Raw genomic sequence first — 16404 nt, 5'->3', positions numbered from 1 at the left:
TGAAATTGGCTCTCATGAAAATTAATCTGATGTTTAACAAATTTACCTATGCATTTTTAAACTAAGAACTATTCTTCTTTTCTGGATTTAGTTTCTATTAGTCTTAGACCCACCCTTTTATTCAACAAACGTAATCTGAATGAACGTAATCTTTTGCAGTTCTTTAAGTACTTAAGCTTCAAGCTTTTCCAATTTAGTCCTTAGACCTAAAAATGAATAAGTTATCAATATGTATGAGTGTTGGTTCGTTTTAGATATTTTTTTAAGTTTATTTCGCATAACAGAAATATAGAAACGGGGACAGCAGTGGCCGAGTGGCTAGGGCTTCCTACTCGTATTTTCCACATTCGCTGACCTAGGTTCGAATCCCGACATAGCCCATGAATTTTTAATTGTGAATAATATGGAGAATGTATTTTACAGAGTAAAACTATTCTATAAAAAAGTATAAAAACTTTACAACGTGTGCATCGTTTTCACTACAAAACGTATGCATGAGAGAGAAAATTTACAAAATCTATTAATTATTTTTTAACTTTATCGTGTTACTTTTTTAGTTTGGATATTTGACCTAATAAAACGTCAGCCAAGAGTGAGAACAATTAGAACTCTGAAGGAGCAAAGTCCGTGGAAAGTTTACAGAATGAGGGAGAAGTTCAAATACCATTTAATTACATGCGTGTAAATTATAAATATTGTTGGTTTTTCTTTATTTTTCTGTCTATTTAGCAACCTTGATCATTAATAACTTCACAACTCCATACAGACTTTTTCAACTTGAAATTATAAGGAAGACTGTCAGATATTCATGGGGTTGAACAATTAGTTTTATTTTTCAGTTTTAATTTGAACCAACAAAATGTGAACAATAGGCGAAATAAGTTGTACTCTTAGGGTGCGAGGTCGTACATAAACATACGGCATGAAGGAGAAATGCTTTAATTACTTAGATACATTAAACTTCAGAAACTTTACTACTTTTTTGAACTTTAAAATTTCTCCACATTTTTGAAGTTACAGACACTTTTTTCAACTTCTAAAATATGAACTTTAAGAGGTTTATTGAGTTGGTCAATTATCATATTAAAAATTTGTATCTATTTCATTTCTTCATTATAGCAGAAACTCCATATAGCTTCTTACCAGGTAAATCGAGAGAGGAGAAAGTGAAATTTTTATTATGGCGTGTTTAAAGTCCTCATCCAACAGTAGGAGTTACAAGTACATCCAGGAATTGTTCTGAAGAAGCAATCCGATGCTTTGAGATACCTTTTGCGAATTCGCGTATGGCTAAAATGCACAGGGTCCCAAAGGTCATCCAGACCGGAACAAAGCGAGACGAATGGAACATAGGAATAAGCAAGGCTATGCTATCTTCCGAATCGAGATCCGTAGAGGAGGCAGGAAGAGGCCAGTACGTACGGTAAGTTAAAAAGTCGCTCAAGCCTACATGAAATTTCCAAGCCTTGACTGAGGATTGTGTTGAAATGAAGTGCGGTCGAGTCAGAATACTGGATTGACCAAGATTCCACCTACAAGTACTACAAAGTGATCGCCGTAGTCCCAGCGCACAAAAATACTACAATGTATTGATCATGTATGATGATCAATACATCAATAGATGTATTGATAGATTTTTTTTTCAGTAAATAAATAGTATTCATATTAAGATTTTCACACTCCAATTTTTATGTTTATTCGTATCAGTCCCTGAAGAGATTTATACAATAAACGAAAGCTTGGCATGAAATTGGGAGTTGTTACATTTATTAGGTTTCGTGGTCCGCTTGGTCAAATAAATTATTTTCAATTAATTAAGGTTTTGGTTGAGATAAAAAAGTCAATGTCACAAGCGGGATTCGAACCCACGACCTTCGGCTAAATACGCCGCTGCTCTACCACTTGAGCTATCGTGACCTCGATTCACTCGGACACCAAATTCCCATCTCAACCCCACCTTTTTGAGGAGGGAAAATTCAAATAGGTGGGGTTGAGATGGGAAGTTGGTGTCCGAGTGGATTGAAGTTACCATAGCTAAATACCAAAACCTAAATAAAAATATGAATAGCTCAGCTAAGTTTCAAAAGAAATCACGTAAATCGGTCTGAGCAAGATGGGCTAAAATACTGTTTTCGGATAAGTCAAGGTTTTGTTTCATGTCTTCTGACGGCCGAGAGAGGGTTTGGAAAAGAACACGAGAGCGATATATCCCCCCCCCCAAACATTGATAGTGATGGTGTTATGGTTTGGGCAAGCATTTCTAGGAAGGCACCAACTTTATCTTCATCTAGGGTTCCATAACTGCACGTTCACTGAAGATGTGTTATGAGAAGAAGTTGTTCCTTATATTTCACTAATTGGCGACGGTTTTATTTTTATACATAACACAGCTACGATTGTTGGTGACTACTCAGAACGGGCTTCGATTCAATGTTTGGAGTGGCCAGCATGTAGTCCCGACTTAAACCCTTTCCAACACCTTTGGGTCGAGTTGACAGAGAGGGTAAATTTCGCGCTGTGATGATACAGAATTTGCAGGAAGTAAGAATGGCGCAGTTGGAGGAGTATAGAAATATTCTACAGCACTACCTTCAATTGTATATTTTCTTCATTGTTTTTGATAAAATTTTCTTACTCATTTTTATTTTTTATTTAATCTTTCTTTAGCTATGTCATATTTTAAAAATGAAAATGTTGCTACGAAAACAATGAAGAAAATGTAAAATCCCGTACGGAGTTTTTCCTCCTCTTGCGGACCGAAGAGGAGGAAATACTCTGTATTGAACTTAATAATTTCCTCATTGTTCCACAGCAACATTTTTGGTCAATCCATTTATGTTTAATGATCTAAATCGCCAAATTAATTATTTCAATTAATTATTCTTTTTATGTAAGGTGTTGGTTGAGATGAAAAAATTAGTGTTACGAGCGGGATCCGAACCCACGACCTTCGGTTCAATACGCCGCTGCTCTAACCACTTAAGCTATCGTGACTTCATTCCACTCGTACACCAACTCCCCATCTTTTGGTAAAATTTTTTTACCCTTTAACTTTTTTTTTAAATTTTTTTTTTAATGTCTGGTAAACAAAACAAATAAAAGTTGTAACGATTGCAAATATTTACTTTTTAATAAAATGGAGGGTGGCCACTTTTGTGTTTTTAAGTACATTTACATTTTTTAATAATATAAATTTTTAATTTTTTATACTTTTAATTTAAAAAATGTGGGAAGTACATCCCGTATATGAAGCTTCGGCTCTTGCTCGCCAGAATGCAGCGCATTGCCGGCTCTTTAGCAGCAACCTGTTCCGACTGTTAAGGCGGGCTTTTGCTGTTTATATTGCTGTTATACCGTTCCCTGCTTTAAGTTCGACTAATCCTCTTTTCATAAAAATCCAGGCTCGACTTTTTTTTAACCCTTTTTTCATCGAGTTAGTGCATCACTGTTTTTCAGATTATTTTCACAAATTTACTACTCCGTCTTAAACCTTATTTTCAGTTGCGTTTTACGAAATGGACGCAGATATTTTAGATTTGTGCAAGGAGAACATCCAGCCTTTGAAGCAGGGGAGAAAGGCGAATCATTTAGGTCTCGCCCTCCAAGCACAGAACGATTCAGAACTCAAAGAAAGACTAGACAGGGAAAGAGAGTGAGTTTTTTTATTTAAAAAATGTTAAACAACCTCGGAATTCAAATGTGTCGGGTTTTTTCTCAATGTAACATGATTGAACTTGAGTTCATGTTTATACAGTTTTTCATATTCTATTTTATGTTACATAACTCAGGTGAACTTAAAATTCACCATTCATGTGTACTTATTGCATCAATTTAGATACTAAGGCCTTTAAAATTTGCACAGCATTTAGTGATGAAACAATAAGTGAGTGCACTGCCCAAAAGTGGTACAAAAAGGTTGCTTCTCGATGAGGTGATTGAAGATCTTCTGTCTTGAACAGTGACGAATTGAAGGAAGTAGTCGAACCTGATTCATGTTAAACATGTCAGGTGTTCAATGTAAGCGATGAAACCTCTAGCTCACATAGACTGGGAAAATGTAGAAGCTGAGCAAATGGGTTCTTCACAATTGACCGACGGTTTCAAACTTCAGCGTCTAAAGACTTGCCATTCATTGTTTTTACAGCACAAATAAGAAACATTTTTTGACTGGATTGTCACATGGATGTATTTTGTAGAAGGTCGCAACATTGGGTGTCACTAAATGACCATATCCTAAAAACCGAATATTCACCAACAAAAGGATGCTTTGTTTTGGTGGAGTACATTTTTAAACTTTTCGAATCATTTTTGTGTATAATTTATAGTGAGCTGTCCAGTACATTTTTCCTTATCCTGTTTTTTCCACTACAGTACTCTTGTAGGGGGAGTATATTTTTTACACATACCCTTTTAGGATTACATGTATTTTACAAAATAAAAATTAATTAATACATAGTTAAATGTTTTATCAACATAAAGTAATTTATGGATGATTTGGATTTTTTTTTAATATTAATTTATAAAATTTTAAGTGGGCAGACAGTAAACTCCTTTTTGTTTGTGGCCATTTGAATCCCTCCTGAAGTTAGCCTTGAATAAGTTTCACCCTTTATCGTACATGTAGTTCGCAAAAAAAAATTAACAATCTATAAGACCTCCTTTGCTGTTTATTCACCTCTTAAGCTGCGTTTCCATTTCTCTACACCTACTGCAGCATCAGAGTTTGCTGTCATGGCGATATTTTAAGTTAAGATTAAAAAGAAAAAAAAAATATTTTCTTTCATCCATCCTCTATCTTGTTCTTGTTATAATGACATATCTTTACCATCCCACAAATATTGATAGCTCTGATCACAGCTATAAGTTGGATAATTGGAATTCAGTCCTTCTGGTTCTTTCGGAATTTCAAGACATACAACAAGAAAGCACTTTGATGCACACTAAAAACTGTCAGCCCGTCATCCTCCAGCCAAAAGTTTCAGAGTCCTGGCTAGGTATCTACAATGCAGAGAAATTTTGTGAAATAATTGCACGGATGATTTTCGCACAATGGAAACCCAGCTTTATAAATATTTGTCCATGATGCAAACTTTTTTTTTTTTAATCTCAGAAAGTTGGTGTTTATTGTTTACTTCATGCTGTTTTAGCCTCTTTTAACCTCCTGTCTGAGGTGCTCTATTGGGAGTAAATATCAGGCGTGTTTTACAGCAACCATTCCTCGACACTTGTGGCATGATTTTCCAGATCATTATCTCCTTGAAAAATAGAATTCAATCCTAAACCTCACTTGATAGCACTGGGTTGCAAATTTTCTTTTATAGTGTCAATGTACATGTATTGTTCCATTATTCCTTCAATTATCTTTTAAGTTGTCTGCTGCCGGCTCCAGTTACCCATAGAACATCAAACTATGTTGCCTCCTCCTATGTGTTTAATAGTGGTGAAAAACAGATCTTAGCTTTAACCCCCCCCCCCCAAAAAAAAAAACCTCATTTAAAGAGGAAATAAAAAATAAAGGTCCTACATATCGTTAGATTTGTTTTATTAATAAAGTAATTTTTGTTATCAATTATTTCTACATATGCAGATTTTTGTTACTTTTAACTTTTATTTTGAAATGTAATTTTTCCATTTGTTTTTTTACCCCATTTTTTAACATTAATACTGAATGTATGCAAAAAAGATTTACTAATTATATATGCTTCAAGATATCTGGACCATTGCACATCTTAAAGAAATTGCCAAAATCAAGTTTGCATATAAGAAATATATATTTAATTTACAATTAAATACTCCTAGCCATTATGTAAGACTGGAAATAGGTTGAAAATTGGTGACACTAATGACATTAGATAGAATTTTAGCATGGTGGAGAAATGTTCTGTCACCACCTCCAGAAAACCTCATCTGAAGATCATGAGTTTAATATTAAAAATATCAACAAGCTGATGAACAGTAAAAACAATAAAACTTGTGTCTGTTGATTAAATGCATTCTGTTGGATTTTTTTACAATGGTTTTCCATGTGGTATACAATGGTACTACGAGGTTATATGAACCTTCGGGTAAAATAAGGTCAAATATATAATAGCATGTTTGAAAAATCATATTTCTGTTTAGAGAGTTATGAACTGACCATGTTATAGTTTACTTTCAAATTTGCTTATTTTTCCCCAATAATATTTTATATAAGATTACAAAAGCAATGAGGTCCCACTGAAGAGCTGCATCATCATTCGGCTGCATTGTCTGCTGGGGCATGGTTCCTATCGGTGGTAGGCTAGAGCTTAAAAACCATTACTTTGTATGTTTGTTCTTGTCCTTTTGTTAGTAATTTGTCAACCACATAAAGTTAAAAAAACAGGAGAGAAAGATGAGTGAGGAAAAAAGAGATATTTGTGTTTTATGTGTAGAAAGGCAGGCTGTTTACGACCACTCAATGTTTGTCGGCCCAATAAATAATATATAATATTGCAAAGACAGTGACAGGATTCAAACCAAAAACTGCATTGAACGCTTTCCAGGGTTCCTGTTAGCTTACTTTTAATAGTTCCCACTCATACTGTTTGGTAGATGGAGTACTCTCTGATGTTTATTCTTTTTCATGGCAGAATCGGCAGGTTTCAGTCTCAGTTCTCCCGATGTTTTTAGGTTTTAATTAAATGGGCAATGCCTATTATTTTCTTTAGTTGCTGTTTACTTAGAGTGAGGTAGCTTTTGTTTCCTTATTAAGATCTTGATGGACTTCTTTGATTGTTTTTCACCTAGTAAATCATCCAGTGGTCATTTCTTTCTTCATCCATTTGTTCAGTTCTGCCTTTAGCATGATTTGGTGGTTTGCTAATTTGCAGTTCTGGTCCAAAGGGTGTAAGGGCTGCTGCTGTTTTTTTCTCATTTGTTAACCTGTTTATTCCCTTCAATTCCCTAGTATCCTAATAAGACATAGTGCTGTAGTCCTATACTTAGAGTTACTTGATTTCGTTTTCTCAGGGGATGAAAATATATTAGGCATCTTAGCTTTGAATTGAAAGTGGCAGAGTCTATAAGAGCCCGCAGTGTTGCTTGGCTTCCTATACCTTTTAATAATTTTTTAAAATATTTTTGTGCAGTTTTAAGCTTTGAAAATTGATGGTGCGGAGCCTAGAGAAATTTATGCATGTTTTATGCTTAGAGGTGATGGCGACTAAATGTTTGTCAGCCCATAAATAGTGTATAGCACTACAAGGGCAGTGCCAGGATTCTAACCCAGAAACTTGGGCATTGTTGGCCTCAATATTAGGATATTCACAGGGCAACCATCTCTGTAAAAGTCAATTCTGGACTACTGAGATTCGAACCCAACATCCTTTCAAATGGGCTTTTTCCAAAAACAGCAGCATTCTCCTCCTTATACAAAAACAATTTTCTTTTAAATATGATATGTTGGGTAAAGGCCATAGACAGAGAGGTGCCCCAAGGGAGCAGAAAAAAGTGTAAACATTTTAATTTGAAATGTAAACATTTTGTTTTATTTTTTGTTCTTTTCATTTATTGTTTTAGTCAGCATGAATTGGAAATAATTACATATGATGGAGATGACCCCTTAGAGCCGAGATATAATTATGTCCATTGGCTGGAACAAACTTATCCGAAACATGGAAAAGAGAGCAACCTCGTGCCGATTCTCGAAGATACAATTATGCTATTTAAGGATGATGATCGTTACAAACAAGATCCTAGATTCATAGGGTTAATTATAAAATACGTAAGTCCTTGGATTTAATCGATATTTCCATTCTTATCCTGAGTTTTCTTTTTAACAGATCGAATCTCAAGAAAACGACATCGAACTGTTTCAAATGGTTTACGGCCAGGGCTTAGGCACCATGTGTTCCATGTTTTACAAAGCCTGGGCCGATGCACTTGACAGGAATATGGATGTAAAAAGGGCCGATCAAATCTACCAATTAGGCCTTTCGACCCATGCCGAGCCGTACGATATTCTGCAGAACGCTCATGTGTAAGGTTCTTCGGTTGTGATGTCAAAACATCAGTCTGATCAGTGTTATATTTCAGCCAGTTTCAGATGAGCGTTGGACGACGGATGATGGGTGGTGAACTGCCTTGCCCAGAAAAACAAGTTTCAGCCGAAACTTCAGAGAGGCAAAGGCAAGTATTGGGGAAGCTTAAAAAGGTGACCTCAATGCGAACCTCCTCTACAGCCCCTGGGAAATTTTCAGTTTTGTCTTCTTCAAACAAAATTAAAAAAGATAATGCTACATTTTCTGTTTATAAGGTATTATTTTTTATTTTAATACATATATTTTTATGAATTTGTAATGAGTGTAAAAATAATCAGAAAAATTAACAGAACAAACCTTTTGATTTATTTTTTTATTCTTGAATTGAATTGATTTTTGTTGTAAATAGTACATTGCTTGTGTTGTAACTTCATTTTAAATATGCTAATGTGTTTTTAGTCATTTTTTCAAAATTAATTACTTTTTGAAAGGAAGACGAAATTGGAGAAACTTTATTTGGATCCAACTCCAAGCAAAAGTTAAATATTGTAAACAGTGAATTGACTCACAAGGAAAATACGTTGAAACCCGGTCCGTGGAACCAAGGGTTGAAAAAGAAAGCTCCCGTATTATCCACCCCAGTTCCTGTGCCGTCTACACCTACTTTTGAGGGTACTTGACATCAATGTGGTGTCTAATACATTTTAATTATTATTTTTTATTTCTACAGTTTGTGTGGACTCAGATGAAGACTTGACTCCTCCAAAACCTCCTAGCAGCAACCCGACACCAGCTTCTTCAAAAGTGCTTAAGTTGCGCAAAGCAGAAATACAGCCAAACCCAATGATGCTGTTCAAATCACCATACCCTGGGGCGAAGGGAAATCTACCAAAATTTGAGGTAAACACGTCACACGAAACAGCTCCCAAATTGAACGTGTAAAAGCTTTGGCACAGCGTTTTCATTATTGTACGAGCCTTTGGTTCAAATCTCAGTGGTCCTGAATTCAAGGCCGATCTAACCCCAGGGATTCCGATTGATATTTCCAAATACTCTCAGTTTGAAATACACAAGCCCTGAATTTGAACCCAATGTATTAAAAATTAGTTATTTGTCAAGATAAAATTTAAAAAACCACCCTGAGGTGGCACTCGTCATTGGATCGGGTCTCAGAGAACCTTAATTCAATCCTGTCCATGTTCAAAAATGAGTTTTTTTATGGAAGAACAGCAACACATCAAGGACTCAATTTACACTCGTTTTGTTGCAAGCTGTCAAAATGAAACCAGGAAAGAATAAAATAAGCTGTAAAGCTACAGTGCTCATGGGAACTCCACCAGTTCCTGGTATCCAAATTTAAAAATAAATAAATTTTAAAACTGTACAAAAAAAGCACTTTTCATTTACCAACAACAAACTCATAACTACACATAAATAACACACATCATTTACACTATTTAAGCCTAAAATTTAAAAATGAAAAGAATAGAATAATCAGAAACACCGACAAACAGAATAAAATCTTACTTAATCTGTCAAACATGCAGGAAAAAAAAACATTCTGTCTCTTGAACTTAAAAAATTGTTCACTGTTCATGAGGGTTGGCTTATCGATATTTGTCTGGATCGGTCACTTGTTTTCATGACTATTTGGACAAACTAACAAATTCTGTATGGCAGGAATTACTTTAATATACGTCACTTATAAAATGGTTTTGACTATTTTTGACTATTGCTGCACAGACCCAGCAATAATGATGGCAAGGATAAGCAGACAAAAATATTCGAAAATAACCAATTACAAATTGTGACATTTCTTATAGGCGATGTGAGAAATAATTTGGTCATTTCTAATCATCTTGCTAACACCAAACCAGTAAGGATAAGCAGACCAAATGACATACAATAAAATATAAGAGCCAAATCCAGCAAAATTATTAGCTAGCTAGTTCATTTTTTGACTTTCTTTTTGCAGGTATTTACAGGAGGAAGGGAATTCTGTTTTGAAGAACTTCGTTGGGCTTATTACAAAAAACAAATTGAAATAAGTAATTTCTTTTTTTTTTTAATATCTTACTTTTTCCTTTTTTATTATTCCTCTACTGTCCTCTATTTAGAGCTTGATAATAAAGAGACACCATTAAAGAAAATGACTGCAGTCACACCATGCAGATCAGCGATGACACCACAATTGTACACACCTCAGGACAGCCCATGGACTGGAAACGATATGCCGATACGAAAAGGACGAGTGCTGAAGCCATTAGTTAAGCCGCTCTTCATGCCGTTGCCAGAAGAGGAGAATGGCGAAGAAGAAAATCTCACAAAATAATTTTTTAACATTTGTACTAGTTTTATATAATTGTATCATTTTTAAAAATTACTTTCGGCATGTATATTTCATATATTGCTTGTGTGTGAATAAGTTATTGTTTTTCCCATGTTAAATATACAATTTAATGTAATAATATGTAAATATATGATAAACCATTATGGTCATTTTTTTCTTTTTTTCCTCCTGTGGAAGAGTTCGAGATGGAGTCAGAGATCAACTCCAAAGACCACATGGCTTAAGGATAGTATTGCACTTTTTTTCTTATTGTATAATGTTAATTCAATGCTAATCAATATTAATTAATGTGACTGCAGGACAAAAGAAATTAATACAAGGATATACAGTCATGGGTACCTCTTGGTGTACAAACAGCTGTTCAATAAAAGGTATTTATAAATAAAAGTTAAACAACATAAATATTCTCTATTAAGTATAGATTAATTGTTCTTTGTTTAAAAAACCAATGAATTTTACAATGTGGTTAATTGAATGTTGTGAAAGTTTATGTATATCGTAAATAGACAAAACCTGCTGATGAACTTTGAACAATAAACAAGGAAGTAAAACAAGAGTTGGCATGATAAAATTCATCTACAACTGCATGAAGCCTGAAATGTACAAAGTCCTCAGGGTAAGTAGAATGGATTGAGTTAAGTACATTTCCCGGTATAAACTGTTCTCAAGTTTCTGCCAGTTGGCAGTTTTACATCCAAAAAACTTTAATTGAGCTTACAATCTCCAAGGGCTAAACTCTTGTAGATTAACTTATTTCAGAATTGTGGTAGAACGAGAATTTTCCTTTTCCATATTGTAATTTTTGTGAAAAGAAAAATTAGATAAAGAAAATTTTTCTTTTAAAACTATTGATTTGGTCGAACTGATTCCAATCAATGGTGATGAGACAATTAAATACACCATTTTTGTGTTTACATATACATGCATTTGATATAATTTTCATTATTTGGCATCAAATTTCTAACAATTGAAATTCCCTGCAAGGAGGGGGATATATTCATATATTTTTTACTTCATTTATTTTCACCTACAACTGTTTATATTATTATATACAACCAGCAGATTAGGTTTAAATTAGAAGATTTTGATATTTCTTCAAAACAAACTCCCTGGATCAAGGTATGGTCTTGAATAAGAAAGCAAATTTAGTTGCTACTGCCAAGCTTTCGCCTTATTTTAAGATCATCATCAGGGCAGAACAACCTTAAATATGTCTATAGATTGACATATTTAACTTTTTACAGATCTCAAATTTCCTTGAAGACCGATTCAGCCACAACCTTGCCAGGACCATAGCAATTTCAAAAACACTGGAACCCCGATGGTTCAAATAGCCTCGTAGTTGAAATACCCTTTAAACAAAATTTTTTAATCAATTCCTGCACTGAAGATATAAATGGTCAGATCAGTTTATGCACTATTTTCATATCCATTTTATGTATGTATCATTATCATTATGTAAACACAGCTCTGCTTAATATTTACAATTGTGTATTACTATGCCAGTTAGCTTGGATATTACTTGCTACTTTGACAAAAGTCTGAGAAACATCTAAAAACACTCCAGTCGTGTACAGTTTCTGCTCAAGACATGAAGTAATGTAACCTGTAACTCTGTGGAGTTGATTAGCAGTGGGATGATGAGCTCAAAAGCCAAATTGACAGTCTGGTAAAATGTTGAGATAATACTTTAAACCCTACTTTAAATTATTTTTTTGTACAATTTAAAAGGAACGGGTAACAAACTAATAGGTAGGAAGAGGGTGAAAATAAAGTAGGGATAATTTAAAAAAGAAAAAAATAGAATATAAATTTGTGAATTAGGAAATACAAGATTAGGTATTAAATTTTTTTTATTTATTTTATTTGGATTTTTTTAATAAAGAATTATCTATTTAACTTATTTTCTCTTGATTTAAAGTACATACACACAACATATAATACACAATAATTTTAAAGAATTGAATAAAGTTAGAAAAAATAATTGTAAATTCACAACTGCATTGCAAGTGTCTATCATTCATACATGACATCATCAGAAATATATCAATCTTATTGATTTTGTAATCTCTTAACACTCTAGGTTGAAGGTTCTCTAAACAGAAAGGAACTTAAAAAAAAATTATTATTTTTTAATAAGCCACTGTATTGAGCAGTAGAAATCCTGATTATAGTTGAAAATAATTTTTATTGAAATGAAACCTATAATAAAAATGAAGTTATTATATTTATGATAATAATTTTTTTTCACGAACAGGCATCTATGTATTTATAGACATTTCTGTGAACAATACTGTGTTATACTGTTGTATAAAAAATTAAATTATGACGAGCTGAAGTGTCTCGACAAACTGTGGTTGTTGGCTGGATACTCAGACTCATAGGTTTGGAGGACATTCCAATCTCCGAAATTCACCACGTTGTCCATCCCCCTGACCCTAACAACACAATAAAAAACATTAATAATAGAATGTGATACTATCAGATTGCCAATCGGCAGATAAGATCTCACGTTTCAAGAGCACTGTCAATAAGTGATCCTCTGAGGACCTGACTTGTAGAACAATGATCATCCTCACTCAATTAAGAATAGGCCATGTGAGAACTTACTTTTGTACATGTAGAGAAAGGTTGTTTGTTTTCCCCCGTCTAATTGAAGGGAGCAACTCCTAGGTTCCGTATAGAGAATGCGTAGGAATACCACCCAATATGAAAATTGTTTTTGAGCACAGTAGCAAGTATTTGGGTTCACTGTTTCAATTTTGGAGAAAACAGGGTTGTATTATTGTATATATTACTGATATTTTTATGTCCTCTAGTGTGTTTTGGGAATGAATGTATTTATTAGAATGAATGTGGTGAGAGAGGGCCAATGATGGAATATTGAGTACCCCACCAACCTTCAATTAGGTTAGTCATAGAAAATAGTGATAGATGAATATCAAGTACTCCACTACCTTGAGTGAATGGTTTCTAAATAAGAAAGATGCATATAAGAAATTGAGGAATTGATTGCGTTCTGAGTTGAAATGATCTAGCTGTTGATTAGTTTCTGGAGCCCAACCTCAGCAGCTGGACGGACAAGACATAGTTCTGACCCCCCCTGAGGTTGACACATGGACCCTTAACTCTTGGGCTAAAGGCATATATGTGCAAAATGCATAAGAAGTTGATTGATTTATCCCACCTAATTCCTTGGCTTCATATAGAGAGCACATAGGAATGCAACTGAACATGTGAATTGTTCTTAAGCACGGCAACATGGGTCCGTGCCACCCACCATATGTGGGTGTTCTGTTCCAATTCAAGTACGAAACAGGGTTGTTTTAATTTAACTTATGTATTCTTGTATAACAGTATGTGTCGAATTAGCATGAATGTGAAGTATGACAAAGCCGATAGCATAATATTGAGTTTCGACCCCCAATTAGGTTAATTATATAATATTTGTAAGTAAGTAAGAATGTATTTAAGAAAGAATGAGAGTGTAATGTGTATAAGAACTGAAATGACATAGCTGTTGATAATTACTGGAAGCCTAACCTTTTCAGCTAGACGGACAAGACCCATGGTCTGATCCCAGATTGTTAACACTAGGGGTGGGCTTGGCAATTGGCAGATTGGCACCTGAGGCCTGCCGGCAATTTATTGTACATTGCACAAAAGCTGGAATTGCCGGTGGGCTGGACTCTGTACATGAATGTATTGTACTATAAAGAAATAAAAGAAAAGGTGTTTTATATTAGATATTATTTTTACAGTCTGAATTCTGAAATATCTACCTTGACTACAGGTCTTACAATTATATAACATTGTACGAGAACAAGTGTTAGTGCGCATGTTCCGCTTTTTTCATAACAATTCAAATTTACATTCCAACATTCTCCCTTAAATTTGAATCTACAAATAATTAAATATTTCTAGTAGAGTGTTTGAACATATTAAACAAAAACATTTAAAAAAAAAAAATTTGATTCTCAATTTTTCAAAGTTAGCAGGAGTCAATGATTTTTTAAAAGCATCTGCTAATTGTACTTCAGTTGGACAATGCTTTAAAGCAAACTTATTCTCATTGACTTTCTAAAGAATAAACTTAAATCTAACATCAATATGTTTGGATGTTTCCATCATCGCAACAATTTTTGATCATATTGATCATACTTAAATTATCTATGTATAAATTTACAATTAAATTTTGATTAGTGAGCTCTTTGAACAGAGATTTAAGAAAAAGCACTTCTTTAACACATACACTGGCACTAATAAATTCAGCTTCTGCAGTGCTGGTTGAAACAACTGGTTGGCGTCTAGTTGACCATGAGACAGCTCCACCACAGTAGAGCATGATGAACCCACTAGTGCTTCGACAAGATTCTGAATCATTTGCATAGTCTGAATCACAATAAGCATCCAGTTGTAGATAATCTTGTCCAGTTGAATATTTTATTTTGACGTCTTTGGTGCCTTGAAGGTATCTGAAAATTCTTTTTACCTTCAAAACATCTCCTTCATTTGGATTTTCTACTCTCCTAGAGGCAGTATTTACAGTGAAAGTTATGTCTGGTCTGGTAGGATTTGAAAGGTAGAGAAGTCTTCCTACAGCTTCACGATATGGGTAATCTCTGTCAGGTTCTCATGTTCGCAGCCAGGAGTAGATGGGGTTCTTACTTTTTTGACAAGTTCATATTAAATTCAGTGAGAATTTTGTCTATGTAATTTTGTTGCTGATTGAGAAACAGATTTTCTGGCTCATTTTTCAACTCCATTCCAATATAAGCTTTGGGCTCTTTTTCAAATGTTATATCGAATTAATTTCTGAGTTTTAAAAGAAAATTCATTATGATTTTATGATTTTTTCCAATTACAAGCCCGTTGCCAACATGGATTGCCAAAATTAATTAGTTGTCAAATTTTCAGTCTTCAGATTCATCTCAAGGACTTAGCTGTGTCTTTACATGTTTTTGAGTTGTCAGTATACCAGTAGGAATTGGCTTTCAGAGGTTTCCTTTGACATGCCATGCTTACTTGATGTCCATGCTCTGATAACAATTTAATTCAATTAAAAATAATTATTAAAATTATATGTACAAAATAAATGAAACTAATCATTTTTTAAAAACATATAATGAAATATAAAAAAATTAACGGACCTATTGATTTCATGGGTTGATTGGTAGGCTGATTTTATTTACTTATTTTAATTATCTATTATATTATTAGTTTTAATTCACCCCCAGAAGGAATTTAATGCAGTTAAAACATGTTTTTAACAGTTTGTTTTTGAATTTTTTCCAATTATCTTGTACAAGAAAACAAGCCAAATAAGAAAACAGTCTATTTTTGATTTGTAATGTTTTATTTTAAGACCAAGTTATAGAGTTGAGTAATTATTCAGTGAAATTTTTCCATAGAGAGCAGAGGCAGATGATATGTAACTGAAAATAATTCATAGACAATTTTATTTTACTGTTTAATGCAACTTTATATTGTCAATAATTTAAAGAAAAGAATTTAATTTTGTGATTTTAAATTGACAATTTTTTTCGTATTAGTTTTATAACAATTGATGTGTGTATAATCTGATCGCCACTGATCACTTCATAGGGTCTGTGCAAAAGTAAGACCTAAATTCTGATGAGGGGTTCTAGCTATATATAAAACAGAACATCTGATGTAGTATAATCTAATATCCTATAATCTAATACAAATCCTTCTGCTTGAGAGTACTTTATAAAAATTGATTGTCGCTCGTTCTCAGAGAGCCTCTATTATTGCTTAATGTTTATATGTTTACTCTATTCAACAACAATTTTAATCATATTGATAGATTAGCTTGAACTTTTTGTACAGACAAAAACATCTAGTACAGGACCAGGATTATAGATAACCAAATTGTGGGTTGATGACTTTGCATATCTCAGAACATTTCACAATATAACAATAGTGCTGAGAAATTTTATCAGAAATGACAAATAATCATTGTTAGTTTCTACTAGTTTATCATTGCATAAATTATTTTCAATTTTGTTTAAAAAATTTTGCAGCAATATTTGA

The 16404-nt window shown here is 33.6% G+C and overlaps 2 protein-coding genes across 3 annotated transcripts in view; both read left to right on the top strand.

Moving 5' to 3' along the window:
• Positions 1 to 3330: 3330 nt before the first annotated feature.
• LOC106667127 (mitotic checkpoint serine/threonine-protein kinase BUB1 beta-like) lies at positions 3331 to 10493 on the top strand. Of its 2 annotated transcripts, XM_014394847.2 has the most exons (9): positions 3331 to 3433; positions 3502 to 3652; positions 7540 to 7744; positions 7803 to 7999; positions 8056 to 8275; positions 8492 to 8672; positions 8731 to 8900; positions 9976 to 10048; positions 10118 to 10493. In XM_014394847.2, exons 2-9 carry the CDS (start codon positions 3516 to 3518, stop codon positions 10330 to 10332), a joined length of 1398 nt encoding a protein of 465 aa, XP_014250333.1. In that variant the 5' UTR covers positions 3331 to 3433; positions 3502 to 3515; the 3' UTR covers positions 10333 to 10493. The 2 variants fall into 2 exon arrangements, with proteins under 2 accessions (XP_014250333.1, XP_024085966.1); XM_024230198.1 differs by having other exon boundaries at positions 3338 to 3652.
• Positions 10494 to 10902: 409 nt separating this feature from the next.
• The window catches only part of LOC106667059 (multidrug resistance-associated protein 1-like), a 45628-nt gene continuing 40126 nt past the window's right edge, over positions 10903 to 16404 (top strand). The window contains exon 1 of the mRNA XM_014394711.2: positions 10903 to 10966. The gene's annotated coding sequence lies outside the window, so the exon portion shown is untranslated. The remainder of the gene's footprint in view (positions 10967 to 16404) is intronic.

The sequence above is a fragment of the Cimex lectularius genome, unplaced genomic scaffold (genome assembly GCF_000648675.2).
Source record: "Cimex lectularius strain Harlan isolate CLEC.00 unplaced genomic scaffold, Clec_2.1 scaffold379, whole genome shotgun sequence".
NCBI classification, from domain to species: Eukaryota; Metazoa; Arthropoda; class Insecta; order Hemiptera; family Cimicidae; genus Cimex; species Cimex lectularius.
The sequence above is the reverse complement of the archived record's forward strand: the minus strand, read 5'-3'. Positions and strand labels throughout refer to the sequence as shown.

Bases quoted from the DNA above. Each gene is read 5' to 3' on its own strand.
- LOC106667127 (XM_014394847.2), top strand. From the start codon at position 3,516: ATGGACGCAGATATTTTAGATTTGTGCAAGGAGAACATCCAGCCTTTG. The intron at 3,653-7,539 runs GTGAGTTTTTTT...TTATTGTTTTAG, and splicing joins AGACTAGACAGGGAAAGAGA to TCAGCATGAATTGGAAATAA. The intron at 7,745-7,802 runs GTAAGTCCTTGG...TCTTTTTAACAG, and splicing joins TAGGGTTAATTATAAAATAC to ATCGAATCTCAAGAAAACGA.